Genomic DNA, 20,008 nt, shown 5'->3' on the forward strand with positions numbered 1-20,008 from the left:
TTCAGAATTCTAATAAAAAAGTTTATCAGTTCATGAAGATTGCTAACCCAATATCAAACAGAACAGGGTATATAAAGAAATTAAGATAAAACAGAACCCAATATCAAATGGAACTGAACTGATAGAGAACTAAATTTTTCTTTTTTCTTTTTTTTTTTTTTTTTGAGACAAAGTTTTGCTCCTGTTGCCCAGGCTGGAGTGCAATGATGTGATCTTGGCTCAACGCAACCTCCACCTCCCAGGTTCAAGCAATTGTTCTGCCTCAGCCTCTCAAGTAGCTGAGATTACAGGCATGTGCCACCACATCCGACTAATTTTGTATTTTTAGTAGAGACAGGGTTTTTTCATGTTGGTCAGGCTGGTCTTGAACTCCTGACCTCAGGTGATCCACCTGCCTTTGCCTCCCAAAATGCTGTGATTATAGGCATGAGCCACTGCACCTGGCCGGGACTGAAGTTTTTTTCATGACTTTTTTTTTGTTTGAAACATTGCTGATTCTTTTTGTTTTGTTTTCCAAAGTCAAGAATTTTTTTTGAGCTATTTAGAGCTTACAACAATTAAGTAAAGTATACTTTTATGAGCAAAATTGAAACATCTTATTCTCTACCTGATTCCTCCAGAATTTGGAAACTATTTGTGAATACTCTTTATTTATGGCAATATTGTTATTTGTGTAAGTTCAGTAAGAACCTGTTTTCTTCTCTAACAGTACACAGTTGGAGACACTGGTCATTTTACCAAGGCTTTGGGTGAAATGACATACTTTCAGATATGACCAAACTGCTTTGCTGAATTGAAGTTGACTTTATAGAGCCAAATCAAAAGTCCTTTGGGAAAACTGACCTGATACCTTGTCTACATGGTACCCTCACAAGTTTTTTGATCTTGCAGTAAGTAAAGAATGTCACCATTTGACAGGCCCAGAAACCTCAAGATATTTTGGAACCTCAAGAAGAGAGAAATTCACTCAATTTATGTAGATGCTACAGGCAGTTTGATGGTGAATTATTGGCTTGAATATCTAGTTTAGACAGTCTTTTAGAAGTCTAATCTGAGATTCCTTATGAAAAAGTTCCAGCAAAGCCAACTTAAAAATGCATACATGGCCATTCATTATTTTTGTTGCACTTAATGCAAATAATTAAGTCAAATATAATACTAAAGCTTATTTTGTGAGTATGTTGGTCCTGATAAAATTTATCTTGGGTAGAAATGGTAAACTGAAGACAGAGAAATTATGGTTCAGAAGAAAATTATAGCACACCTGTTTTTAAATTCAGCCCTGACCATTGTTTTTTAGTTTTTATTATTTTCCTACAATTTGATCTAAATCTTGAATTATTTCCTGCTACAACAAATCTCTAAGAAAGGACTGGATTTTAATTTTCTTCATGTTGTTTTCAGTTGACTTTCCAATGGAATAGATTTTTTTTTCATTCAGGCATAGAAATTCTTTTTTTAAATTATAATCCTTATGTGTATTATATTTCTACTATGTATAGCTCACTGTTTTACTTATCCCGAGAAAACTAACTGCACGGTATTCTGAAGACTAGAGATGATTCCATAAGCAACAGTAGCTACATAAATTAGTGACTTGGCTGAGGTCTCATTTGTGGCACCCTGTGATGCCATCCCAATTTCACTTCTAATGCTGTTAAAATCCCCACTAAGACTCAACTTCTCCCCTTCCCCCAAATGTGGGACAGGACCATCTGGGAATAAGACTTCCTAGCAATGCAGGACTAAGTTCCTGAACATAAAAGGAGCCAAAACTGCTTAAGTTCATCCACAATGCTTTCTTTGCAAAATCTTGATGAAAAGGGGGGAAATGAGAAAACAAAAATAGCTCAGAGCAGTCTGAGCTATATGAGATATGCACAATTTATTAGGTTTAGAGAAACATGAGTATGGGATGTCAGTCGCACCCTCAAACCCATGCTTGAGGACAATATTTTAAAGCCATTTTGTTCCTGACTAGCTGCTGCACCCATTATCTTTGTGTTCCTGTAATTTGTGATACAAAGAATAATGTATAGTCCATCAATAGCTTAGGTTATTTCAATGTAAATTTTTGGTGAACAATTTAGGAACTGCCTCATCTCTTTTTCTTAAAACCTCACTTATAACTGCTGCTAATTGGAGTGTATATTCTGGGCAAAGTGAATCTGTGCTCCCAGGTAGCCATCCTTAAGCTCTGGGCTCAGCAAACTCGATACTTAATCATATTTTCAGAATCTCGTTATTTAAAGTTGATACCATTTATTGGGCTATGTTCAGAATCGGAAAGGACTCTTGTCACACTCTCAGTACAGGTAATCCTTTCCAGTTAAAACAGATGATCTGGCATCCTAATTTCCTGAAACCACATATGGACCATTTCTATCCACAGGGACAAGGGACATGAGTAAAGAGATAGAGGCCCTGAGGAGTTGTGTGCAGCTACAGGTTTAATCTCGATTAACAAAAGCCACCTGGGGAACCAACTATGCTGGGAAAGACTGGGGCCTATTTGTTTTCAGGCCGTGGGTTGCCAGGGCTTTGTGAAGAACCCTCAGAGACAGACTCACAAGAAGATTTTATTTACTTTTCCTGGATGCCAGCCCTGTCTGGCAGTATTCACTTGATAACATGGCCTACATTTGAAGACTGTTTCTGAGTGAAACCAGGTCCCTGGAGGCAAGTCAGGTTGAATTTTATTTCCAAATGTTCTTTCTTCTTTAACATCCCTGCCCCCAGACTAGTTAACTTCTTTCTCTGAAACCCCATAACATACATACCCACATACTACACACACAGTTCTTCATACTTACTCTCTTTATATACTTCTCACAGTTTATATATTCATGTGTCATTTGATTAATGTCAGGGCTCTGTCTACTTCTGCTCACCAAGATATCCCCATAGCATGGGTTTCTAATACAGTTAAGATTGCCAGATTTAACCAATAAAAGTACAACATGAGTAATTATACTTTAAATTCAGATAAATAATATTTTTAGTAGAAATATATCTCATGTGATACTGAGGCCATATACTAAAAATTATTGGTGGTTTATCTGAAATTCAAATTAACAGTATAACAGTGCATCTTGTATTTTACCTGACAATCAAATTATAACTTGTTTTTGATGCTCAGTAAATATATATGTGAATGAAGGAATGATTGCGGCTAACGCATGATCAAAAACAGAAAATCATACGCAGACATTTTACTGGAAAGAATACTCCAACATGTCAGAAGTGATTGTTACAAGGTGATAAGAATTATCAAAGAATTTTCATTTTTCTAGGTAATTTTCTGTTTTTCAAGTTGACTGCAATGAGTGGAAGAGTTTTCAAATATCACATATATATACACACACACACACATATATATGTGATATGTATATACATATATGATTTTGAAAACATGTTTGTATATAGGTATAAATGTATAAATATATGCATATGTATGTATACATTTATACCTACACACACACACACAAACTTCTTAACATTAACTCGCTTAAAAAAGGAAGAATTTGTTTTCTCTCAGCCTGAAAAACTAGAATTTTATAACTAAATCTCCAGAAGCTAGGGACATTTTAGCGTGAATGAGATTATTGAAAGTATTACTGAGAGGCCTACACAGCATATCAGTAAAATAGAGTACACAAAGAAGACAGAAATTTTAAAAGTATTGCTGTTACTTTATAAATAATACAATGCTTCTTAAGCTTTTGATACTTTCAGGAGGTAAAGATAAATCTGAAAGTTAATCTCAGGACATAAAATCTTGATTAAATTGCACACAATATATTGGGGAGTCTTGACATTTGTTTAATTTTCAGAATTAGGATAGAAAACAAAACAAAACAAACAACATACGATCTTATAGAGAAGGAGTTGAAGATAACCCCCTTGACCCTGCACATACAGCTTTCCATGATGTCCTGGGGCCAAGCACCATTCAGATTTGTTGTTTAGATGTCCACAATGAACCATCGGAGATGGGCAAGTTCAGAATGTCATAACTTCATGAAGTAAGGAAGGAAAAGAACGAATATTTGTAAGACAAAATGTTACTATGTGCTGGGTACTGGCCATAGCACTTTGTTCATTTCATTTATAAATCTAACGTTACACACAATCAAAGCTATCATATAACCATGTGACTTAAAAATGATGAACTAAATTACTCACTGATATGGTTTGCATCTGTATCCCCACCCAAATCTCATATTGCATTGTAATCCCCAATGCTGGAGGTGGGACCTGGTGGGAGGTGATTGGATCATGGGGGTGGATCCTCATGAGTGGTTTCACACCATCCTCTTGGTGCTATTCTCATGATAGAGGTCTTAAGAGAGCTGGTCATTTAAAAGTGTGTAGTGATTCTCTCTTCCTCTCTCTTGCTCCCACCATGTGAGATGCCTTGCTCCCCTTTTTGCCTTCCACAATGATTGGAAGCTTCCTGAGTCCTCCCCAAAGCAGAAGCCACTATGCTTCCTGTACAGCCTACAGAACCATGAGCCACGTAAACTTCTTTTCTTTAAAATTACTCAGTCTCAGGTATTTCTTTATAGCAATGTGAGAACTGACTAATACACTCACAATCACACCTTCAGAAGCACTGCAAGATGCTTTATAGCTATGGAAAGAAACTTACACTGAATATATTGTGCTTACTGAAACAGAAAGCATTTATTAGAAAGGATGATACAGATTTGTGAAGATTTGTATCTCATGGTTTGGAAGACAAAGGGGATTGCTGTTGTACTTTAAGAGTTCCTCCTCCCAGTTAGTTTCTAGTCTTGAATGTAGTACCAGAATCACTGGGGGGAGGTAAGTCTCTTCTCTCTCTTCTATCATTGTTAATGATATGCCCAGTGTTCCACTGTGAGGTTCAATGTGAGAAGTGAGACGGAAAGAATAGGTTATATGACATGTTATCACCAGGTCAGTATGCATGGAGAACAGAATGTTGTCTGGAATGACACCAAGTTAGCAAACAGCAAAATCTATCATCTTTGGCCAGCTTAAAGCCTCACAATACCCATTTTCTTAAAAAAAGGAACAGAATGAAATCACCTTTGCCCACACAGTGATGAAAGATGTATGAGAAAGTAAAATGCTGAGGCCTTACAATGGGTCCCCAGGCTTTAAAAAAAAAATTAGTTGGTTAAACTTTTGAAGAAGAAAAATGTGACTTTGAACAAAGGGAGATTGTGAAGTGACCATACCTTGTCATTCTCAGGATGCAGAGAGACGACAAGAAAGGCAATTTGATGATTGCTAAGGGTAGGGAAGAAAGAGCTGCATCCATTTTAGCTTTTTACATGGCAGCATTTTGAATAGGCCACTCTAACATACTGATTACATACACTGAGCTTGAGCTGAAATTAGACTCTACCATGTCTGAATAGTGCATAAACTGTAATAGACCTATTTCCAAGTCACATAAAACCATCTTCTTTTCAACTGTGGCATAGAGGCTTTGAGCAAATTGTTTTTTAAGTGAACTGTAATAGTTAAAGATGGATGGAGGCAGGTTTTATGCACTGATTTCTCCAGAAGGATGTCCCTAAACACAGAGTAAAACCTCAATTATTTTTCCATTAGCGTTCTCTGAATAAAGACTGTTTTTTTTTCTTTGCTGGTAAGTCAGAACTGCTTGGTATGCATATTTAAATAACAGTCATCCTGAATTAGCTTTAAGAACTACCTCTTAACATAATGGATGCATTAAAATGTAAAATAAAATTAAGGTGACACAAAAAGACCTCGACACACAAGAAAAGAATAGGAGGTAATAGATACTGCAAGCTTCTCCGCCATTTTCTGTGCCTTGGATTATGGAAATAGCTTTGAGCACAATCACAGTCACTTAATGTCTAGTCACTGATACAAGTCAGCTTCATCTCTGCCAAAAGTTATTTGTTGACAAAGGAAGCACCTATCCTTGTCTAACTGACAGGTGTATATGTGGCTACCTAAGAAATAATGCTACAAAGCAATCAGTTTTATTGCTAGTTAGTTTAAGGGAGAAAGTGCTTTGTATAAATTCTAAATATCAACCTCAAGTCTGCCAATGAGGCCATGCTTTGTAATCAAAGTTCCTCCTGTGCAGTTTACGGGGGGAAAAAGTATCTAATAACTAATAAGACATCTGAACTCATTCCCAGTCAGCACATTTAATTACAATGCTTAAAAATATATATATATATATTGACCTCAAGGACAAGGGGAACTGTGACAACTGAACCAAGAAGTATTTATTAGTGACAATAAAAGAAAAATGTTCTTTCACTATAAAGCCAAAGAAACTAAGGAGAACAAAAGACCCTGAGGAAGATCCTAATGAGAATTTTATGAATGCATGCTTAGACATCAAGATGCATTTATGTAACAGTAGGGATGAAGATGAAAGTGAGACAGGAATAATAAAGGGTGGTAGCAGGAGAATAGAAAATTCCAGGCAGCAGTTTCACATGACTAGCAAAAGGAAAATGTTGAAATAGCTGTATAAACTAGGGACTGATAAAAACCTGAAAAACCAGGGTGTGGGCCAAGCTGGCTAAGACCAACTAAATCCAATGTCGTGCTTGACTATTTTTTCGTAAGTTATTGCGGTAAAGATGGTTTTGGTTACATGAGTAAGTTCTTTAGTGGTGATTTGTCAGATTTTGTTGCACTCATCACCTGAGCAGTATACACTGCACCATATTTGTAGTCTTTTATCCCTCTACCCCCCGCCCCACTCTTCCCCCTAAATCCCCAAAGTCCATTGTATCATTCTCATTCCTTTGTGTCCTCATAGCTTAGCTCCCACATATCAGTGAGAACATATGATGTTTGGTTTTTGCCTTCCTGAATTACTTCACTTAGAATAATAGTCTCCAATCTCATCCAGGTCACTGCAAATGCTGTTAATTCATTCCTTTTTATGGCTGCATAGTATTTCATCATATATACATATACCACGGTTTCTTTATCCACTCGTTGACTGGTGGGCATTTGGGTTGCAACTGTGAATTGTGCTGCTGTAAACATGCATGTGCAAGTATCTTTTTTGAATAATGGCTTCTTTTCCTCTGAGTAGATAACCAGTAGTGGGATTGCTGGATCAAATGATAGTTCTACTTTTAGTTCTTTAAGGAATCTCCACACTGTTTTCAACAGTGGCTGTACTAGTTTACATTCCCACCAGCAGTGTAGAAGTGTTCCCTGTTGACTGCATCCATGCCAACATCTGCTGTTTTTTGATTTTTTTATTATAACCATTCTTATAGGAGTAAGGTGGAATCACATTGTGGTTTTGATTTGCATTTCCCTGATCATTAGTGGTGTTGGGCAGGTTTTCCTATGTTTGTTTGCTATTTGTATATCTTCTTTTGAGAACTGTCTATTCATGTCCTTAGCCCACTTTTCGATGGGATGATTTGTTTTTTTCTTACTGATTTACTTGAGTTCATTGTAGATTCTGGATATTAGTCCTTTGTCAGAAGTATAGATTGTGAAGATTTTCTTCTACTCTGTGGGCTGTCTGTTTACTCTGCTGACTTCCTTTTGCCATGCAAAAGCTCTTTAGTTTAATTAGGTCCCAGCAATTTATCTTTGTTTTTATTTCATTTGCTTTGGGGTTCTTGGTCATGAAACCCTTACTTAAGTCAATATCTAGAAGGGTTTTTCCAAGTTACCTTCTAGAATTTTTACAGTTTCAGGTCTTAGGTTTAAGTCCTTAATCCATTTGGAGTTGATTTTTATATAAGGTGAGAGATGATGATCCAGTTTCATTCTCCTACTTGTGGCTATTCAATTATCCCAACACCATTTGTTGAAAAGGGTGTCCTTTTCCTACTTTATGTTTTCATTTGCTTTATCAAAGATCAGTTGTCTGTAAGTATTTGGGTTTATTTCTGAGTTCTCTATTCAGTTCCATTGGTCTATGTGCCTATTTTTGTACCAGTACCATGCTGTTTTGGTGACTATGGGCTTATAGTATAGTTTGAAATCAGGTAGTGTGATTCCTCCAGATTTGATCTTTTTGCTTAGTCTCTTTGGCTATGCAGGTTCTTTTTTGGTTCCATATGAATTTTAGAATTGTTTTTTCTAGTTCTGTGAAGAATGATGGTATTTTGATGGAAATTGTATTGAATTTATAGATTGCTTTTGGCAGTATGATCATTTTCACAATATTGATTTTACTCATCCATGAGCATGGGATGTGTTTCCACATGTTTGTATCATCTATTATTTCTTTCAGCAGTGTTTTGTAGTTTTCCTTCTAGAGGTCTTTCTACTCCTTGGTTGGGTATGGTCCTAAGTATTTTGTTTTGTTTTTGCTATTGTAAAAGTGATTGAGTTCTTGATTTGATTCTCCACTTGGTTGGTGTATAGAAGAGCTACCGATTTGTGTACATTAATCTTGTATCCAGAAACTTTGCTGACTTCTTTTATCAGTTCTAGAAGCTTTCTAGAGGAGTCCTTAGGGTTTTCAAGGTAAACGATCATATCGCCAACAAGCAGTGACAATTTGACTTCCTCTTTACTGATTTAGATGCTCTTTATTTCTTTCTCTTGTCTGATTGCTCTGGTTAGGACTTCCAGTACTACATTGAAGAGGAGTAGTGAGAGTGGGCATACTTGTCTCATTCCACTTCTCAGAGGGAATGCTTTCAACATTTCCCCATTCAGTATTATGTTCGCTGTGGGTTTGTCATAGATGGCTTTTATTACATTAAGGCCTATGTCCCTTGTATGTCAATTTTGCTGAAGGTTTTAATCATAAAACGATGCTGGATTTTCTTGAATGCCTTTTCTGCATCTATAGAGATGATCATGTGATTTTTTAAAAAAATTCTGTTTATGAGGTGTATCACATTTATTGACTTGTGTGTCTTAAGCCATTCCTGCATCCCTGGTACAAAACCCACTTGATCATGGTGGATTATCTTTTTTATATGCTGTTGGATTCGGTTAACTAGTATTTTGTTAAGGATTTCAGCATCTGTGTTCATCAGGGATATCAGTCTGTAGTTTTCTTTTCAGGTTATGTTCTTTCCTGGTTTTGGTATTAGGGTGATGCTGGCTTCATAGGATGAATTACAGAGGTTTCCTTAGTGTCAAAAGAATTGGTACCAATTCTTCTTTGAATGTCTGATAGAATTCTGCTGTGAATCCATCTGGTCCTGAGCATTTTTGCTGGTAATTTTTAAACTACCATTTCAATCTTGCTGCTTGTTATTGATCTGTTCAGGGTATCTAATTCTTCCTGATTTAAGCTAGGAGAGTTGTATTTTTCTAGGAATTTATCCATATCTTCTAGGTTTTCTAGTTTATGTGCATAAAGGTGTTCATAGTAGCCTTGAATGATCTTTTGTATTTCAGTGGTGACAGTTGTAATATCTCCTGTTTCATTTCTTAGTGAGGTTATTTGGATTTTCTCTCTTGTTTTCTTGGTTAATCTTGCCAATGGTCTATCAATTTTATTTATCTTTTTAAAGAACCACCTTTTCGTTTTATTTATCTTTTGTATTTTTTTGTGTGTCAATTTCATTTAGTTCTGCTCTGATCTTGGTTATTTCCTTTCTTCTGCTGGGTTTGGGTTTGGTTTATTCTTGTTTCTTTAGTTCCTTGAGGTGTGACCTTTGAGTGTCAGTTTGTGCTCTTTCAGTCTTTTCAATGTGGGCATTTAGGGCTATAAACTTTGCTCTTAGCACTGCCTTTGCTGTATCCCAGAGGTTTTGATAGGTTGTGTCATTATTGTCATTCAGTTCAAAGAATTTTTAAATTTTCATCTTGATTTTGTTTTTGACCCAATGTCATTCAGGAGCAGGCTATTTAATTTCCATGTATTTGCATGGTTTTGAAGTTTCCTTTTGGAGTTGATTTCCAGTTTTATTCCATTGTGGTCTGACAGAATGCTTGATATAATTTCAATTTTCTTAAATTTATTGAGGTTCATTTTACGGCCTATCATATCATCTCTCTTGGAGAAACTTCCATGCTCTGTTGAATAGAATGTGTATTCTGCAATTGTTGGATGAAATGTTCTGTATATATTTGTTAAGTCCATTTGTTCCAAGCTATAGTTTAAATCCATTGTCTCTTTGTTGACTTTCTGTCTTGATGACCTGTCTACTGCTGTCAGTGGATTATTGAAATCCCTTACTATTATTGTGTTGCTATCTATCTTATTTCTTAGGTCTATTAATAATTGTTTTCTAAATTGGGGAGCTCCAGTGTCAGGTGCTTATATGTTTAGGATTGTGATATTTTCCTGTTGAACAAGGCCTTTTACCATCATATAATGTCACTCTTTGTCTCTCTTTTAACTGCTGTTGATTTAAAGTTTGTTTTGTCTGATATAAGAATACCTACCCCTCCTCACTTTTGACGTCCATTTGCATGAAATGCCTTTCCCCACCCCTTTACTTTATGTTTATGTGAGTACTTGCATACTAGGTGAGTCTCCTGAAGCCAGCACATAGTAGGTTGGTGAGTTCTTATCCATTCTGTGATTCTGTATCTTTTAAGTGGAGCATTTAGGCCATTTACATTCAATGTTAGTATTGAAATGTGAGGTACCATTGCATTTATCATGCTCTTTGTTGCCTGTGTACTTTTGAGAGGTGACCACGTGCTAGCAGCCCTCACTCTGGGCACCTGCTGGACCTTGGTGTCCACTCTGGTGGTGCTCGAGGAGCCCTTCAGTCAGCCACTGCACTGTGGGAGCCCCTCTCTGGGCTGGCCGAGGCCAGAGCCGGCTCCCTCTGCATGTGGGGAGGTGTGGAGGGAAAGGCGGGGGCAAAAACTGGGGCTGTGCCTGGCGCTCGTGGGCCAGCCTGAGTTCCAGGTGGGCACAGGCTTAGTGGGCCCCACACTTGGAGCAGCTGGCTGGCACTGCCAGCCCTGGGCAGTGAGGGGCTTAGCACCCGGGCCGGCAGCTGCGGAGGGTGCGCCAGGTTCCCCAGGACTGCTGGCCTGCAGGCGCTGCACTCAAATTCTCATGGGGCCTCAGCCGCCTCCCCACAGGGCAGGGCTTGGGACCTGCAGCCCGCCATCCCCGAGCCTCCACCCTGCCATGGGCTCCTGAGTGACCTGAGTCTCCCCAACGAGCGCCGCCCTCTGCCCCATGGTGCATGGTCCCATCAACCGCCCAAGGGCTGAGGAGTGCGGGCACATGGCGCAGGACTGGTGGGTCGCTTCGCCTGTGGCCCCGGTGCGGGATCCACTAGGTCAAGCCAGTTGGGCTCCTGAGTCTAGTGGGGACTTGGAGAACCTTTATGTCTAGCTGGAGGATTGTAAATGCACCAATCGGCACTCTTTGTCTAGCTCAAGGTTTGTAAACACACCAGTCAGTACTCTGTATCTAGCTAATCTAGTGGGAATTTGGAGACCTTTTCTGTCTTGCACTCTGTGTCTAGCTAAAGGATTGTAAACGTACCAATCAGCACCCTGTCAAAATGGACCAATCAACTCTTTATAAAATGGGTCAATCAACTCTCTGTAAAATGGACCAATCAGCAGGATGTGGGTGGGATCAGATAAGGGAATAAAAGCAGGCTGCCTGAGTCAACAGTGGCAACCTAGTTGGGTCCCCTTCCACACTGTGGAAGCTTTGTTCTTTCACTCTTTACAATAAATCTTGCTGCTGCTCACTCTTTGGCTCCATGCCTCCTTTATGAGCTGTAACACTCACCGTGAAAGTCTGTAGCTTCACTCCTGAGGCCAGCGAGACCATGAACCCACCTGGAAGAATGAACAACTCTAGACGTGCTGCCTTTAAGAGCTGTAACACTCACCATGAAGGTGTGCAGCTTCACTCCTGAAGTCAGCGAGACCATGAACCCACCAGAAGGAAGAAGACAGTGTGCCTAAGCAAAGATCTTTTTGCAATGAATTACCCAGATGTTCTTTGTGCTTCTTGTATTTGGATGTCTAGATTTCTAGCAAGGTCAGGGAAGTTTTCCTCAATTATTCCCTCATATATGTGTTCCAAGCTTTTAAAATTCTCTTCTTCCTCAGAGACACTGATTATTCTCGGGTTTGGTCAATCTCAGGCTTCTTGGGGGTTTTGTTTGTATTTTCTTATTCTTTTTTCTTTGTCTTTGTTCAATTGTGTTAATTTGAAGACATTGTCTTTGAGCTCTGAATTTCTTTCTTCTACTTGTCCAATTCTATTGCTGAGATGTTCCAGAGCATTTTGCATTTCTAAAAGTGTGTCTAAAGTTTCCTGAATTTTTTATTGTTTTTTCTTTAAGCTATCTATTTCCTTGAATATTTCTCCCTTCACTTCTTGTATTATATTTTGGATTCCCTTGCATTGAGCTTTGTCTTTCTCTGGCCCCTCCCTGATTAGCTTAATAACTAACCTCCTGAATTCTTTTTCAGGTAAATCAGGGATTTCTTCTTGGTTTGGATCCATTGCTGGTGAACTAGTGTGATTTTTTTGGGCCGAGTGCCTTGTTTTGTCATATTACCGGGGTTGGTTTTCTGGTTCCTTCTCACTTGGGTAGGCTCTTTCAGAGGGAAGGTCTTGTTCAGATTCTTTTGTCCCACGGGGTGTTCCTTTGATGTAGTACTCTCCTCCTTTTTCTATGGATATGGTTTCCTGTGAGCTGAACTGCAGTGATCGTTGTCTCTGGTACTGGAAGTTGTGTGCACAGAGTCCTGTGATGTGAACCGTCTGTGAGTCTCTCAGCTGTGGATACCAGTCCCTATTCTGTTGGAGGTGGCAGGGAGTGCAATGGACTCTGTAAACGTTCTTAGCTTCGGTTAATATTCTATGTTTGTGCTGGTTGTCCTCCTGCCAGGGGGTGGCGCTTTTCCAGAGAGCATCAGCTGTGGTATTACGGGGAGAAACTGGCAGTGGGCAGGGCCCTAGAACTCCCAAGATATGTCTTCCGATACCAGAGTGAGTAGGGAAGGACCATCAGGTGGGGGCAGGGCTAGGTGTCTCTGAACTCAGACTCCCTTGGATGGGCCTTGCTGTTGCTGCTGTGGGGGATGGGGCTGGGATTCCCAGGTCACTGGAGTTGTGTGCCTAGGAGGATTATGGCTGTTTCTGCGGATTGTCAGGGCCAGTCTCACTCCCACCGTGTTCCCCCCACCGCCCCTACGCCCCACCCCACCACCACCGGCCCACCACCACCACACACACACACAGCTGCCAGGTTGTTTCCAAGCAGAGAAGCAATACCGGCAACCTGCCCCAGGCTACCGACCTCCCAGCTGCAAAAGAAAAGGGCTTGGTTTATCCCCTGCCTGTGGAGTCTGCACACTGGATTTGTGCCCTCCCCGGAGTCCTGGCCAGGTGCTTTCTCACCCTGTTCAAACTGTTACAAAGTTCAGCTAGAGATTTGCTTCTCCCTATGGAATTTTATCCCCATCTCCTCTCCCATTGGATCCCTGTGGTGCCAGGCAGGAATGGCATGCCTGGGGACCCAGCAATCTCCCAGGGCCTTTCTGTGGCTTCCTCTCCTGGTGTATTTCACTAGGCTCTTCAAATTGACTCAGCTCCAGGTAAAGTCGGAAACTTCTCCAGCAAACAGACGTTCAGCTTCTCCAGTGGGGGTGTGTGTTTGGGAAAGGAGGGTCTCCCTTCCCCACTTCCGCAGTTGAGGCACTCACAGTTTTGGGGGAGTCTCCTGGGTCCTGCAGGAGCAGTCTGTTTCCTTCGGAGAGTCTGTGGGTCCTCTCCATCGTGCGGGATTTGACCTAGGTTTCACCTAGGACCTCATCGTACACTCAGTAACATACTAAATCATACACCCACCAGCACTTTGACAGTTCCAGGAACATTCATATTTGGTGTAAAAATAGGTGGCACCACAGTTCCAAGAAATCTCCATCTTTTTTCAGGGATCTTCATGAATGTTTCACCCCTTGGTTAAAGAAACCCATATGGCAGCAGCCTCAAACCCCCTTAGATGGCACTCACCGGAGTGCACCCACGCTCCCCTCTCTTGAGTGTGTACTTTTCACTTTGCAATAAATCTCTGTACTTTCACTGTTTTCCAACTCATCCTTGAACTCTTTCTTGCAATTATGTCAAGAGCCTGGATATCAGCCAGGGCTGAGGTCCCAGAGGCATTTGGGGACCTCCCCTAGCACACCAATATCAGGAATGTCTCTATTCAGAGGTTCAGTAAAATTACTCACCACAAATTAACCAGGAAAGGGTGCTCCAGACCCTGCATGATCTGGAGTTCCTTGAAGACATTTCTCACTTCATTGCGCTCCACACACTTTTGTTTATTCATGTACTTCATTGCGTACATCTTCTTGGTATCATTCTTCTGTACAATGCAGACCTAATGGTGAAAACCCGAGTGAGAGAGTGATTAGGGAGATAGTGGATCATGGTGATGAGAGACAGAACAAGACATGTTCTTTGCTGTGGCTTGGATCCTTAACATTTGCAAATTACACAATGCTAAAAGTTCCCACTTAGCTCTGATTTTAGAGTAAAAATTTCATTTTCTTTTCTATGCACCAGTTCAATTCTTGGATCTCTTTTTTCTCAAACAATTTTGCCTGGTTTTGCTTTTTGGGTTCTTAAGACAGCATTTTGGTGAAAATAGCTGTCTCCATGTCAGGAATATTCCAATAACAAGTAACATCCTTAATCCTGCTTTGAGTGACTGAAATAGACATGACTAAACTGTCAAGCTGAATAATACTGTGCAAAGAATTTCTGTTTACAACCATAGATGATATAACCAAAAAGGACTTTAAGGATTGGAAAAACACTAAATATAATGTCCATGTTTTTGAAATTTCTTTAGAGGTCTATATAATAACTGATAAAGTAAACAGAAAATGATTTTAAAATGCAAGTTTAATATGAAATATTATTCTCTTAAAGTATGTCTCCATTGAGAAACTAGTAATCAGGGTTTGAACACAGAAGTTTCTTGCAAAAAAAATTAGACTGAATATGTATATTTCTTAAGATAAAAACATTATACAAATGAGGAAACAAATAGAAATCAGGTGGCTTCTTTCCCACATGAAAATAATTAACTCTTCCATAAATGAGATAACTATTACTTGGTGTACAGCTGGTAGAATCTGAAAATGATTCTGAAATCTTCATCTCCTTTAGGGTAGAGAGAAAAGTCTTAAAGTTTACTGAGAGTAAACAGATTTGAGTTTAATGAGATTATTCTAGAGAACAGTGTATGTTCATTATGTAGCTGCCTGTCATGTGCTTTTCTTAAACTGTGGTGATAATTTTATAAAAATCCATTATAAAAACATTTTCACTTAATTATCTTTCCTTGTGGTCCCAGCAACTCAATAATATGAACATTTCTGGACCCTCTGTTCCCTGGGCTACATAACCCTGCTGGTGCTTAATCGTTTCAATTTGTTCTCACCTTCCCAAAACTGCCTTTCCCAATGGCTCGCAAAATTTCAAAGTGGTCAAAGTTGACTGTAAAACAACAAAAAAAGAAGAATATCATGAGTAATTACCAATTTCTCTTTAGTAGCTAATAAATAACATGATCTCAGGCTACCTTAAAATGCCAATCTAATCAGCCAATAAACATCTATTGAACACTTATTATGTATTAATCATAGTGCTTAGTGCTGGGAATACAATAATAATAGAGTAAAAATAGAATCTCTGCCTTTATGGAGTCTGTAGTCAAGTAAGGGCCCAAGACAGAGACTCTTATAGACTAAACAGTCACAAAAATAAATGGGAAATTCAAGATCCCGCTGCAAGTTAAGAAGAGAGGTCATGGGACTCTAAGAACATATCACAGAGAATTTGACATAGGCAGCAAGGGAAGGAGAAACATCTCTGAGCGCAGAATGACTTCAGAAAGGTCTGCTCCCAGGTGCATCATATGTATGACTTTACCGAGGATCAGCACTTTAAAATGTTCTCCTTGCCTCTTTTCTTACTACAACCACTCTTTTATATCCAAGTAATTTCAATTTTCCCAAGTAGGAAACTATTACACCTCTAAGTGTGTAGCATGAACTAATCTCCAAAGTGCAGACTTGTAACAGATTAGAATGGATATGTGTGCAGAAGTCCACTGAATTTTGCTTTGAAGTAGAGTCGATCCTCCATGTCTGAAATTTTAAAATTTCAGTCCCTAGAAGCAGCAATAGTTGATTAGTTTATAGGTAGCATGGTTTTTTGAGTCACTGCCTGTGAAATGTATAATGATGAGAAGAACAAATCATAGATTCTCCTGTGCAGGTGACAATCTTTGGTTTCTTGCCTTGATCACTGAGAAAATGTTTGACTCTGTTTCCTGGTTTGTGAAATAAGGATTTAGATGAATTTAATTCCAAATAAGGGATTTTAAGAGTTTTTTCAGAAAATATTGTGAAACACTAAATGGTATAATTTGTCTCTTTAAAAGACCTAGTTTGTCTCTATTACCCAGAATAACTAGATAAGCTCCTTCTGAAGGAAAAAGTTTGGCTACAGTGCCTCTCAAAGTCTTTCCAAGATATCTGAGAGTCAAACATTTTAATGTGACTTAATCATCACTTCCTCTTCTCAACTCCAAACTCCCTTTCTATCATAAAACCCACTCGATCATGTGAGGCAGCATGTATATTACAAATAATCCCGTACTTGGACTCAAAATAATGAAGAGACCAGAGATAAATGACAGACTCTTCGAGGCTCCATTTTCTCATGAGAAAAAAATTGGACTTACTCTTCTAGATCAAAAGAAGACAACTTGTACTAAGAAAGCACTACTAAACCTGTTTATGTACTTAACATAGTTACTCAAGGGAATGACTTTTCTTCTCAAACGCCTTGAATTCTGAGTTTATTTCATCCACTATAGCATAAGCTCAATGAGGGTGGAGATGATATGTCCTTTTGCTCACCCTGGTTCCCCTGCCACCTCAGAAAATTCTTGGCTTAGGTAGTTGAAGGCATAACTCTTTGCAGTTCTCACATAGCCAGGTCTTAGCAAATAGATCAAACTAAGCTATAAGAATACATAAGAACCCCAAAACAATTAGTTCTTATAAATATGGATAGTGTGAACATTTGGATTCTCTAAAGCAGTGTTTTTGAACTGTGAGTCAAAACCCATTAATGAGTTATGAAATAAATGTAGCAATAAGAAGAGGTACTAAAAATTTAATTAAATAGAATAGAAAATACCAGAAATGCCTCAAATGTAGTAAGCATAGTACTGCTTCTGAAACTGTTGCTTCCATTTCATATACTTGGAAGTAGACATATATATACAATCCCGGCTTCATTTATTATGTCATGATATATTTTTTGGCATATGTTTTACATTGGGTTGTGGTCAGAATAATTTTAAAAACACTTCTGTAGGTTTTCTCTTGAGTTTCATACTGAAATAACCAAAGTGATGATTTTCTTACATCCATTATGTGAATCTGAGTTGTGTGTTATTTACCACAAGAGTGTTTTTATAAAGCTGAGGATTTATTTGCAAGTTCAAGGTTTTATCTTGAGCAAATCTAATAACTCACAGTGATTTCTCCACTACCAGTCTAGCCTAGAATGCCATGATGGCATTTTGAATCTCCAAGATTATAGCAGGTACCTAGAAAGCATGAAGTTCCAGCTTGATATTAATCCATTTCATGAACCACCTTCTTTCATAAACCATTTTAACCTTACTGCAAATGATACAGGATTACATGTCAGGATCCTGGTAAATTTATACTAGTAAAACTGCTTTGACTAAATGTGACCTCCCAAATGTCACTTCTTAGAAAAGGGACAAGCCTAAAGTCTTAGAGCAATTTATCTCATTTATGCCTTTATCAAAGAAAAACACAGCCTCTAGTCTAGTGCCATACTGTCTAAAGTCACTTCCTTGTATAAAAATACAACCTAATGAGAAAGCCAATGATAGATTAAAAGTAACTGTAAGAGCTAGATGCGGTAACTCACACCTGTAATCACAGCACTTTGGGAGGCCAAGGCAGGAGCATTGTTTGAGTCCAGAAGTTTGAGACTAGCTTGGGCAACATAGTGAGGTCCTGTCTCTACAAAAAATAAAAAATTTGCTAGGCATGGTGGTGCACATCTGTAGTCCCAGCTACTCAGAAATTGAGGCAGGAGGAACTTGAATCTAAGGGGCTTTGCACCACTGCACACCAGCCTGGGCAAGAGAGAGAGATCCTTTCTCAAAAAAAAAAAAAAAAAAAAAAGTGAATGGTAGACACTCTCTTATTCAATCCTGACAGTCCCTTCTTAAATGTTCAACAACAGAATCACTAGTTAGCAGGAAGACTAACTTGAAAATGCAACTAAACTTCGTAAATTCGGACCAAATCAGAGAGAGAGAGAGAGATGAAGTCAGAATTGTGGATTATTTTGTCAACAGAAATCTAATAGTACTATAAACATATAGGATTTGCCTAAGGGGAATGTGGAATAGTGTACTCACTGTGTTCTTAAACCCTTGGTCAATATGAACAGTAAATGCCAAATTGGACTTGCAATCTGTTTTTGTGTAGTCTATGAGCTAAGAATGGTTTTTGAATTTGTATAGGATTACGTTTGAAAACCAGTGGATATGCAATAGAGAATGTATATAAACCCACAATATTTACTACCTGGCTCTTTACAGAAAAGTTTGATGACCGCTGAGATTAAGAGCACAGTCCCTGAAAACAGACAACCTGAATTCAAATCTCAGCTCCAACAATAAATAGCCGTGTAATCTTGGAAATTTACATCTATGCTTCCCTTTCTGCATCTATAAAATGAGGGTGAAAATAATATATACTTCACAAGGTTTATAAGAAGATGAAATGGGTCATGTGCATAGAACATTGCCTGGAACTAACTACTTTTACTAGCAGTGCTATTACTTCTGAAAGAGTATCATAGCTCCCAGCAAACACCACCCTAAGCTGCCATGGTAGCACCTGGGTATTATCAGGCAATATGGAGGTAAATGGAATCAGCATCATTTCAACACATTTGGGGTTTTCGTAGTCTATGGTGTGGTGTCCTTGCAGTGTTTTCTCTAACCTCTAAAGCAAGGTTAACCTTAGTGGTGTTTACTTCTTGGGTGTTGTCCTTGTATCATGTTCCAAAACTTTCATTCTGGTTCACGGAGCTCTGAATGTTAAGAAGACAGAAAGGCTGTCTGGAGACACTGGGTCTTTGTGGGGCCTTGAAAGTAGTGGTTTAGTGTGGGCAAAGGCAGAACCTGGTTCTCACTCATACTGACAGGGCTGGGCTAGGGTATGTGGCCTGCAAGAAAACAGGCAAAGGAGATGTAACTTTTTTTTTTCTTTTTTATTATACTTTAAGTTCTAGGGTACATGTGCACAATGTGCAGGTTTGTTACATATGTATACATGTGCCATGTTGGTGTGCTGCACCCATTAACTTGTCATTTACATTAGGTATATCTCCTAATGCTATCCCTCCCCACTCCCCCCACCCCACAACAGGCCCTGGTGTGTGATGTTCCCCTTCCTATGTCCAAGTGATCTCACTGTTCAGTTCTCGCCTGTGAGTGAGAACATGCGGTGTTTGGTTTTCTGTTCTTGCGATAGTTTGCTGAGAATGATGGTTTCCAACTGCATCCATGTCCCTACAAAGGACACGAACTCATCCTTTTTTTACGGCTACATAGTATTCCATGATGTATATGTGCCACATTTTCTTAATCCAGTCTGTCACTGATGGACATTTGTGTTGGTTCCAAGTCTTTGCCATTGTGAATACTGCCACAATAAACATACATGTGCATGTGTCTTTATAGCAGCATGATTTATAATCTTTTGGGTATATACCCAGTAATGGGATGGCTGGGTCAAATGGTATTTCTAGTTCTAGATCTTTGAGGAATTGCCACACTGACTTCCACAAAGGTTGAACTAGTTTACAATCCCACCAACAATGTAAAAGTGTTCCTATTTCTCCACATCCTCTCCAGCACCTGTTGTTTCCTGACTTTTTAATGATCGCCATTCTAACTGGTGTGAGATGGTATCTCATTGTGGTTTTGATTTGCATTTCTCTGATGGCTAGTGA

At 39.0% G+C, this 20,008-nt stretch overlaps 1 protein-coding gene across 3 annotated transcripts in view; it reads right to left on the bottom strand.

The window, feature by feature from the left end:
• The window catches only part of STK32A (serine/threonine kinase 32A), a 152,884-nt gene that overhangs the window by 94,683 nt on the left and 38,193 nt on the right, over positions 1 to 20,008 (bottom strand). For 2 of the 3 annotated variants that reach the window (XM_008014871.3, XM_073010595.1), the window contains exons 3-4: positions 15,369 to 15,424; positions 14,149 to 14,300 (exon numbers count right to left, since the gene is read on the bottom strand). In XM_008014871.3, the coding sequence (XP_008013062.3) occupies positions 14,149 to 14,300; positions 15,369 to 15,424 (208 nt within the window). The remainder of the gene's footprint in view (positions 1 to 14,148; positions 14,301 to 15,368; positions 15,425 to 20,008) is intronic. The other variant, XM_073010594.1, reaches the window with a different exon arrangement.

The sequence above is a fragment of the Chlorocebus sabaeus genome, chromosome 23 (genome assembly GCF_047675955.1).
Source record: "Chlorocebus sabaeus isolate Y175 chromosome 23, mChlSab1.0.hap1, whole genome shotgun sequence".
NCBI lineage: Eukaryota > Metazoa > Chordata > Mammalia > Primates > Cercopithecidae > Chlorocebus > Chlorocebus sabaeus.